Below are 10,295 nucleotides of genomic sequence, written 5' to 3'. Positions count from 1 at the left end.
AAGCAATGCATACAGTTGACCAGTTCTAAAAAAGAGTAATATTTGAAGTTTTTATCGTTCATACTTGATTTACTATACAAGATTAGTTCTATTTTATGGTTTTTTTGTACACAACACCCTTCCATGAACAAGATTAGAAGGTAAGATCTTTTGATTATGGAGGCATTGGAGAAAAAAGGATAATTCTTTCCCTGGGAAGTTATAGTATATATGTTTATTGAAACTTCTGAGCAGGCACAATCATCCTCTGAAAAAAAGTAAGGGCATTCCAAGAAAACCCTATATAATTTTATTTTTTATTTAATTTATGTAAATGCAAGTCACAAAACAAACAGGGACTTCTGGAGAAGGAAAACTTCACAGTCCACCTTGGAAGATCCTTGCCTCAATTTTCTCTATGTTTTGGGTGCCTTACACAAACCTCCACCATCTTGGACAAAGGAATAATTTGCTTGCTTCCTTCCGGAGGCCTGTGGGTAGAAACAGCGGGAGAAGATTTCGAACTCTGTAACTGATCAGGTGAAGGGTGCAACTGACTTCCCACAATGATGAAAAACCACAATAGTATGTCTTTAATAAAAACCTACACTGAGAAACAGTAAGTTGCTGTCACCATTTAACTATTTTTCATCAGTGAAAGCAAGGTTTGAACTTAGCAATTTGTCTTTTCTGCCTGTTCAGATTCCATAAAAAAAGTTTCTCAGTGTTTAACTTTAAGTAATGCAGCAGTGAAGTGGAATCATATATAATGATCATTACGTTTAGAGTGATTTATAACCTGAGCTGAAAATTAAATAAAATTGCTCCATATTTAACATTCACTGTTACCAGTTTAACTTTTTGCATAAGCTAATTCTTGCTCCCAATAAATCGAATTGAATTCTGTTTTCCACTTTATTGACCTTTTAAAATACCTATCATGATTAGAGGAGGTTCTTTTTTTTCATATGAGACTGAGACTGTGCCCACACTAATTTACTATGATTCTAGAAAGAGACCTTGTTAGTTCATTTCCCAAATGCAAGCTTTAGTGTTATATTTATAACAAACCCAAACTAATATCTTCATAGGATTCACAAGTAAATAATCTATTTTATAATTTATCTTTATTTGTATTCTATTACTGGATGCCACTGCTGTTACGACGCTATGAAGAATGGAGATGTGTATTTTCTACATCTGAGCAGCATCAGTAACTGCAATGACAGTAGTCACTGAGTTAGCTGTCCCTGTGCTACAGCTAAGAAGGACATCCTAAGAAGGCACATGGATGGATTGCTGCCAGACAGATTACCTTTGACTCTTATACTGTCATATGAAGCATATATAAAAAATCATGGATGGACATCTTTGACCTCTTTTTATCATAGCTCAGTGCTGTATGGCAACATTTAAACTAAAAGGATTCTCTTTCTGTATCTGAGGAGCCATCTCAGAACGTTTTGACCTACAGTCATTACTTTATGTCCCTTTGACCTATATTCATTACTTTATATCCCATTTAAGATTTTAACCATCAATTTACTCAGGGTTTCAAGACTTCAGCCAGTCTGTGTCAGAGGTCAGGCTGACATCTAATTTGGGATAGATTACTCCACATCTTTTTCTTTATGGTGTTTGCTTTTTTTTCCTTTCCTTTTTATCTCTGAAGCACAGGATCCTGGACACCAATAGAAAGACTTAGTTGATGAATATTTGATGTATGTCAGCATGTTTATACCCAAGAAAGGATTCTGATTTCCCTTGTGCTCTTTTCCCTCTAGCATGTTTAAAGTAACAGACACAGGTTCTTTTCTGTTGTTTTTTTTTTTTCCCCCTTCCTACCAATCTACATGTTTAAAAATAGTTTGCATCAAGCTCATAAAAAAAAATGAGGCAACCCATCTCAAGACCCAGTCAATAGTCTAATTCCTTCTTATTTTAGAACAGAGTTTTATAGTTACAAAGACAAATTATTGTAGGAAGTATTCTTTTCTCATTTAACAGTAATGAATAGATTTTACATAGAGGAAAAAGCATAATTTTTGCAATTAACAGTTGGATCTTCTTTTTTAGGATGACATCTCCACCTACAAGAGATGTAGAACAAGAACAGCAATGCCAAAAAATAACTAAGACATCCCTTCCTAAGGCATTCAGTCATTTGAATGTCTCTCTGTCAGTTTCTAAAGGATTTTTCAAAGGTTTCTATGTTCAGAGTAATTTGGAAGCCTTCGGGATACAGGCTTGGTGTGTTGTAGAGATTTAGCAGGAAAGATTGACACCTCTTCTTGTTTCAATTTTTCTCATTTCTGGACTGTAAGCGTGTTTACCTATGGACTACCGACCTTGTTACTTTGACTCATTTTTCTCCAGTACTGCCTGTCAGCTGGAACCTGCAGGACCAGCAGGAAGGCAGCACCATGAGCTGGCAGTGCTTTGACTGAGGCAAAAGCAGCCAGGCTGATCCCAAGAACATTTTACTGCAGTGGGTGACTTTCGAGTAGTCGCCTGTGCACAGAGTGTCCAGGAGGTACGAGTCCTGATCACTCAGCAGCTGGTCACCAGACCGGTGGAGAAAGTATGTCTTCCCCAGCAGCTGCCCCCTCAAGCACAAGCACTCTAGCACCATGTGAGGGGAAAAGGGCAAAAGACATGAGGCAGAAAGGGTGAGAAATGTGAGGGGAGAAAAAGGCAGGAAACGTGAGTGATAAAAGAGAGGGAAACATTAGGGGAAATTAAAACTAAAAAAACCTTGTAGAGCCCTAGTAGGAAAGTTTCCCAATTTTTATTGTTTCCATTTTTCTGATTTCTGGACTGCAAGCATGTTTACTTTACATGGACTATTGATCTTCTTTCTTCAACTCATTTTTCTTCAAGACTGCCACCGGCCTGTGGTGCATCAGTCTGCTTCACATTCCTCCTCTTTTCCAAACTACCCTGAAAATAGCCAACATCATCCTCACAACCTACAAGTGGCTATTAGACAAGTCCCCACCACCTAAAAGGAAGTACCTACCAGGTGTGCTAAAGCAGTACATGAATGACAAGTATCATGAACCCAGAATAAGCCCTTCCTTACACACTTTTAAAAGACACATTGAAGAGCTCTTTTGATTCCTCTAGGTAGCACATCAGGTGCATGTTTATAGTCTAGGTAGCTTTAGCCATGTCTCCTTCAGAATCATAGAGTCATTTAGGTTGGAAAAGCTCACTAAGATCCTTGAGTCCAACCATTAACCCAACACTGCCAAGCCCACTGCTAAACCATGTCCCTTAGTGCCACATCTCCAGGGCTTTCAATTGCTCCAGAGATGGTGATGCCACAACTGCCCTGGGAAGCCTGTGCCAATCCTTTTGGTGTAAAAATGTTCCCTAATAGACAACCTAAACCTTACCTGTCACGGTTTGAGGCCATTTCCTCTTGTCCTGTTGCTTCCAGATGTTTATCCTCCCTCCATGAGGTCTGGACTAAGATTGTTTTGGTGTACTTTGTAGTACTGGCTTAGAATTCAACCATGTTGCTGGTTGTGAAACTAGTGTGGCCTATGGATCCAGTACTGCAGTCAACACTATTCTTCTTGAGTCAGCTTTTGGGAACTATTAATAGGAATATCTTTTCTTCTCAGAGAGGCAAACAATGGAGAAGACATCTTCCTACATCTTTCTTCCTTTATTCCTTCCTTCCTTCCTTCCTTCCTTCCTTCCTTCCTGGAATATCTTTAATAATCTTTTAGATCTCTTACAACCCAAACAACTCTAAGGTTCTGTGGTTCTATTCTTCTGCTCTTCTATTCTCCTACTCCTCTATGGTACTATGCTTCTACTCTTCTACACTTCTATGCTTCTATGCTTCTATTTTTCTGTGTTCCTATGGTCCTACAGTTCTATTCTTCTCTACCTCTACACTTTTAACTTCTCCTATTCTGTTCCCCTATGCTTTTATTCTTTGACGCTTCTATGTTCTAGTCTTCTACTCTCCTTTGGTCCCACAGTTCTATTCTTCTCTGCTCCTATGCTTGTATTCTTCTATACTTCTATCCTCCAATAGGTCTATGCTTTGCAGTTCAGCTGGGCAGGCAGAGATTGCCCGAGTTCTGATTGTGCTGAGCTCCTCTTGAACCACATCATCACCCACTTGGGTGACAGGAAAGGGTGTCCACAGCTCTGAGGTGGAAATTGTCCTGGTGGGTGGTCTTTACTGTGAGTCCGACAGGTGGCTGCTCTCCAGCCCCACCGTCTACTGGCAACACTGGCTGCTGCCTACTCAAGACTCACATAGGCACCTGAGCTGCCCTGTTGCACTGCAAACACCATCTCCGTGGTGATCTGCCTCCCTGGGGTGCCTGTCAGCTGGAACCTGCAGGACCTGCAGGAGGGCAGCACCGTGAGCTGACAGTGCCGTGACTGAGGCAAAAGCAGCCAGGCTGATGTCACCAACATTTGGACCCAGCAGGCGACTTTCTCCACATCCAGGTAGTTGCCTGTGCACAGAGTGTCTAGGAGGTATGAGTCCTGATCACTCAGCAGCTGGTCACCAGACCGGTGGAGAAAGCACCACATCTTCCCCAGCAGCTGCTCCCTCGAGCACATGCACTCCAGCACCACACGAATGCAGGAGCAACTTGCTGGCAGTTGCTCTTTGGGGCCCAGGCTGAACGAGTGCCCGCAGGGTGGCCGCAGGATCACGAGCAGGCGGTAGTTGATGCTGTTCTCGTGGATGCTCCAGGTTTCAGAAGTGCTGGTCCCAGTGGCTGGGTGCAATTCTGGCATGAAGTTCCTCTTGGAAAACATTCGGCATATCCCAAGGAGGTCACCCACCAGCTCCTTCAGTTGTTTACTCGTGCTGGACAAGTTTTGCTATGGAATCACCGAATAGTTGCATTAGAATGGGACCTTTAAAGGCCATTGAGTCTGACCCCCTGCCTCCTGCAGTGAGCAGGGACATTCTCAATTAGATCAGGTTGCTGACAGCCCTGTTCAGCCTTACCTTGAATGCGTCCATTGGTGATGGGACTGGCACAGCCAAAGAGCTAAAACTGCTGCGTGGACCCTTTAGCTTCTCCTGCTCATTGACCTTGTCCTTGGTGCTAGAGCTCTGCCACTCATCACCTTTGCCCTTGCACCTGGAGCTCACCTGCTCCTTGGCCTTCTTGTTGCTTCTGGAGTTCTCCTGCTCATCGCCTTTCTCCTTGCAGATGGAGCTCTCCTGCTCCTTGGTCTTTTTCTCACTGTGGGAGCTCACTGTCTTGTTGACCTCCTTGCTTTTGGAGCTCTCCTTCTTTTCACCTTTGTCCTTGCTGCTGGAACTCTCCTGCTCCCTGCAGCTGGCAGAGGCACGCTTCCTTCTCCTGGCCAGCCAGCAGCCCCCAGTGAGCAGGACCAGGGCTGCTGCTGCAGGGCTCCAAAACAGCCAATGCTGCTGCGGGGTAGAAAGGAGCGGGTCTTCCACCATGACTGTGCTCCCCTCCTCAATCTCCTGCAGCAGCTGAGTCATCTGCTGATGTAAGTAATTCTCCCGTTCCAGCATCTGTTTGGCCATGTCTGCATCCATCTGGTAGTCCAGCTTCAAGCCAGCATGGGTGGCCAACAGAGCCAGAATGAGGACCAGTGTTGGAGACATGGCCTACTGGGAAGAAAGGGGGTGAGCAGGTCTGGGTGGGAGAGAACAGGGGGCTGGGGGCACCTGTCCCACCCAGAAAGATTCTCTAGACACCTGGCACCACTGAGAGCCCTGAGCCCTCTTCTCCCAGCCCCAAAGGGAGAACTATGCCGTGCTCTGGGGGTCCCAACTCTCACTCTGAGTTAGAGAGCCCCTGGGTATCTACCCTGACCCCCATCCAGCCCAGCATTCCCCCTACTTGGGCACTCAGTTGTCCCCTTAGTCCAACTGTGTTGGGGCTGGGGTTGCCTCGTGATGCCCCTGGCCACAGCTCCCATCATGATCCAGCCTCTGTGATGTCACAACCCCCACAGCCACATCTCCCAGCCCTCAAGCCCCAGCCTTTGTCCCCACCGCCAGGCTCAGCGGGTTCTACGCATCCTCACCCCCGAGTGCAAACCCAGTCTCACCAGCTACTCAGGACTCTCTTGACCAAGCAGGCAGACCCTGAGCGGAACCATAACTGAGTGGAACTTGGGGACTGTGGGTGGATCTTCCTGTGCTGACTACTCTTGACTACCCTTTAGGTGAACCTAAACCTCACCTGGCACAAGTTGAGGCCATTTTCTCTCATCCTACTTCTTACTTCTAGGAAGAGATCGATCCTCACCTGACTACAACCTCTTTTCAGAGAGTTGTACAATTTGGCTGGGGCATTCAGCAGCAAACAGAAAGGCAAATCAACACCTTCTGAGTGTCACATATCTCTTTACAGGGCCCCATTGCTCATTGGTGCAATGTCACTACCATGTTCCTGGGGAGAACAGCACATACGCTTGGCACATTTAGATTCAAAATTGCTGAGGGGCATTCTTGGCAGCACATGGAATTCTGTACTTGACACTCAGATGGTCTCAGTCTTTGGACAGGAATTGTACATTCACCTTCCCTAAAACCTCCCCCAGACTAGGACTTATTTATAGAGATAAGTTTCTTAGGACTCAGAATGATCTTATTTCAGAAAGAAATTAAAAAAAAAAAAAGAAAAAAGAAAAAAATTAAGTTCAATAAAGGAACCATCCTGTAGAATGAAATTTCAAAAACCTAAAACTTGGAATCTCGGTTTCCAGGCTGTACATTTCTACCGCTGTGGACAAATAATAATAGCCTCAAGCCAACCTTGAGACACTTAACAATGTGGTACATCTGCCAGCCAGTCCTCTGGAACATCCTAAGTCTACTTCAGTAATTCCTAAGAAAACTGAGAATAAAGCACTTGATTTTTAATCCCATTTCTCAGCATGTTTGATATTCTTGATTCCAATTCAGTTTTTGAATTAAGTAACACACTTGAATTTAATTCAGTTTAATATCATTCCTTGCTGCCATATTGGATAGATGCCGGTCTGGGTCTTGACCTTCAACAGTGTGAGAAAATACTCACTACTTGATGAATTTGAGAGGGGACAAAATCACCAAAGCAAAACTTTTTTATTAAACTAGTTAGCTGGTTTAGGTGTCTCTCTCCAGGGAGACACACCACTCACCAAAACTGGCAACCTTTTATCCTTCTTCCGGCAGGGGTTGGTCCCTGTCCTCTTTCCCATTGGCTGGGTACTCAGGGACTTACACTGTCTCCAGACTGCCTGCTTTTGCCCTAAGTCTCCCTCCCCCGTTCCCCCCTCATCTTCTTCATTTTTGGCAAATCTTTAGAATAGCCTTTCCTATTGGTTCTTAACAAATCTGTGCAGGTGCAAGGAACAGTGTGAACAACATCTGAGCAATGAGCAGCTATAAACAAGAAACAGGGGTTAGCCTTGCCCCCCATAGTCACTCTGGCTTCAGTAAAACATTGCTTTATTTCTCACAACAGGAACTCCATGGTACCTGCTCCAGCTCATCACCTCCAATTTTTCTTTGCCCTGTTTATATCCATCTCAAAGCTGAATCAAGAATGGATGTGAGTTGGAGACCCTCTTTCTGATACTCCTGCTCTATATCACATATCAGTGATATATATATGCTTTATATCATATCTATATATAGATATTGTATCTATCTAGAGATGATAGATGGATGATAGATAAGTAGATAGATAGATGATAGATAGATGATAGATAGACAGATAGATGATAGATAGATAGATAGGTAGATAGATAGATAGATAGATAGATAGATAGATAGATAGATAGATAGATAGATAGATAGATAGATAGATAGATATCATGGGAGAAACTCTTCTTACTTACAGAAATTCATGAAATCATATCCATACAGGCAGTAATATTAGAAGTCACAGAGGTAAATATTGTAAAATACAATTTGGCAGAATGACTCAAAATGCTGAGGGCACATTTCTGATGGCTGACCATAGAGTTACTTCAAGAAAGTAGTTCTGAGCCTCCACATGGATCTGGGAAGAGACATGTATGGGTAACATGTGGGAGCAGAGCTTGGTCCAAATCCTGCTCTGAGTTCAGAGACCTTCAACACACAAACAAGAAAGCAAAGTAATTTCAAGTTCCAGTAGTAGCACAGGTAAAAATCTGTGGATATAGAGGACAAAAGCAGCTGAGAAATTATACCTTTGAGATTATAACATGCAGTGAAAAGTAAAAAATACATAGCCTATTTAAAGAGTATTTGACAATCAGTCTTCAAATGTGGTGGTTTGGGAGTTGAGTTTTGAGAACATCACTAGATGCTTGAACGTGAATTTCCTCTCTTTAATCTCTAAGTAACTGCAAACTCCTTTCTACAATTAGTTCAGGTCTTTTTAAAAAGGTAATGAGAATTGATAAGTTTCCTTATAGAACTTACAGATTTTTTTCTTGAATTAGGGCAGTTCAGAGCAGTTGTTCAATAACAAATATCCCAATCTATTCTCACTGGTAACAAAGAAAACAATTCTCAAGGCATGTTTTCTAAGTATTGTGCTCTCTCTCCCCAGTATGTTCTTGTTCTCTGGATGTCCTAATGAGCTGAACAGCATCCACTGACAGCTTATGCCATTATTTGTCAGTTCACAGGGTTTCTCTCAGATGTGAGCTTTCTATACTGAAGATGTATTTTCCTTCCTCTGTCGTGATATAGTGATCGGGAGTTTTCATTTACAGTTCTGTTCCTGCTGATATGGTCAGGGCAATCCTACACAGCACACTTCTGCAGGTATATTTTAGGCCTGCTTTGGTTAAGTAGCAAAGACAGTTAGCCATCATTCTTTTAAAGTAAATATCCGCTGTAGTAAAGCACATATACTTAAATCTGTATGTGCCTAAATATTACCAGTTCCTGATCTTATGTGAAGTCAGAAACCAGCAGTTTGATCTCAGAAACTCTTGTTTCTGTGTTTCACTATATTATAGTGGGTGGGGTTTTTTCCCTTGTGCATGTTTAGCATCATTTCTTTACCAATAGTCACCACCATTCCTCCAGAGAAAAATAGAATGAAATAAAGCCATCTACTAAGCTTTAAAAAAAAAAAGACAAACATACAAAAGCTTATAAACTTTTCCCACTTACTATTTCTAACTAGCAAAATAACTTTTAAAAGTTTTGTCCACTTCACAGATTTTCTTGGAAGAATTTTAGGGGAAATAGCAAAGAAAACAGGTAGCAGTTGTAGTTGATATTCAAAAGTCCCCTCCTGCAAACTCAAAGAGCACAGGAAATCAAGCAAAGGGGCAGCAAGAAGCCTGTGTGAAAGGAAAAGCTCCTCACTAAACTGTTGTATAAAAGGAGGCACAGGCTTCTACAACAGCAGTAGGGACAGTCAACTCCAGTGAAATACTAAGACACGATGAAAGCATGTGGGAATGGGGTTAGAAAAGCTAAAGCCCATACAGAGCTGGATCTGGTGATGGACCTGAAAGGCAACAGCAGATGTTTCTACAGACAGATAATCAGCAAAAAAAGACTTAATGCAGATTTTCAGAACCACTTTCCCCCCCCTTTCAATTAGGGAAATTTTTTATTGTTCTCTTACACCATCTCAGACCTATTGTGCACTTCCGAGCTGCTAAGTGATGTTTACAAGACCTGTGCAAGGTTTTCTTTTGGTAGATTATTGCACTTTCTACCAATCCATGCCTGCAGATTTTGCATAAATGCTGCAAAATTTCCACTGCAAACATGACACACCCACATATAGCAAATATTGCAGAAGAATCAGCATTACAGAGAGTTGCAGGAAATTTCCATTTTTCCATGTCATTTTAGCTTTCTCTCCACAATCTAAACAATATTTGGCACTGACAGACAATTGTTTCTCATCTACCCAAAGTTTCTGGTTTTAGTCCAGCAGAGGTACAATCTCCGCACTGGAACTCTGGCCATGGATTTATTTAGAACTTCTCTGAATACAAACTTTTCTAACATAGTGTAACTTTCAAGCTGGGTCTAACTTTTAAGTCAGCCCTTCTTTGTGTGGTGGTGTTGGACAAGAACCTTTAGGGCTCCCAATATGTTTTGTCCCTCATTTCTGTGGTAATAAAACTGCACTTTCCAGGGACTTAAGTGGCACCAAGGCCAACTGAGCACTTGCATGTTGAGTCATCAGAACACTATTTATCATCTAGTCTCAAAATGCTCAGTCATGGATCTGGTCTTTCTTTAGCAGAGCCAGGAATAAAAGGTGCTTCTGCCTGTCTTTGGCGACAGGATTCCAGTTCATGCAGAAATGCGTGGATGGCATTTGGTCACTTCATAACAGGTG

General features: G+C 42.4%; 1 protein-coding gene across 3 annotated transcripts; it reads right to left on the bottom strand.

Moving 5' to 3' along the window:
* Positions 1–374: 374 nt before the first annotated feature.
* On the bottom strand, positions 375–5,916 carry LOC113989394 (inositol 1,4,5-trisphosphate receptor-interacting protein-like 1). 3 transcript variants are annotated; one of them, XM_039383806.1, is made up of 4 exons: positions 5,841–5,859; positions 4,970–5,608; positions 3,378–4,839; positions 2,770–2,919 (listed from the first exon to the last, which is right to left on the bottom strand). In XM_039383806.1, the coding sequence occupies exons 2-3, from the start codon at positions 5,600–5,602 to the stop codon at positions 4,243–4,245; spliced, it is 1,230 nt and encodes a 409-aa protein (XP_039239740.1). In that variant the 5' UTR covers positions 5,603–5,608; positions 5,841–5,859; the 3' UTR covers positions 2,770–2,919; positions 3,378–4,242. The 3 variants fall into 3 exon arrangements, with proteins under 3 accessions (XP_039239741.1, XP_039239740.1, XP_039239742.1); XM_039383807.1 differs by lacking the exon at positions 2,770–2,919 and adding an exon at positions 375–470 and having other exon boundaries at positions 4,970–5,916; XM_039383808.1 differs by having other exon boundaries at positions 2,770–2,914; positions 4,970–5,916.
* Between the last annotated feature and the right edge of the window lie 4,379 nt (positions 5,917–10,295).

The sequence above is a fragment of the Pipra filicauda genome, unplaced genomic scaffold (genome assembly GCF_003945595.2).
Source record: "Pipra filicauda isolate LSUMZ 115617 unplaced genomic scaffold, ASM394559v2 scaffold326_size819446_pilon, whole genome shotgun sequence".
NCBI lineage: Eukaryota > Metazoa > Chordata > Aves > Passeriformes > Pipridae > Pipra > Pipra filicauda.
This window is presented reverse-complemented; position numbering and strand designations above follow the sequence as displayed.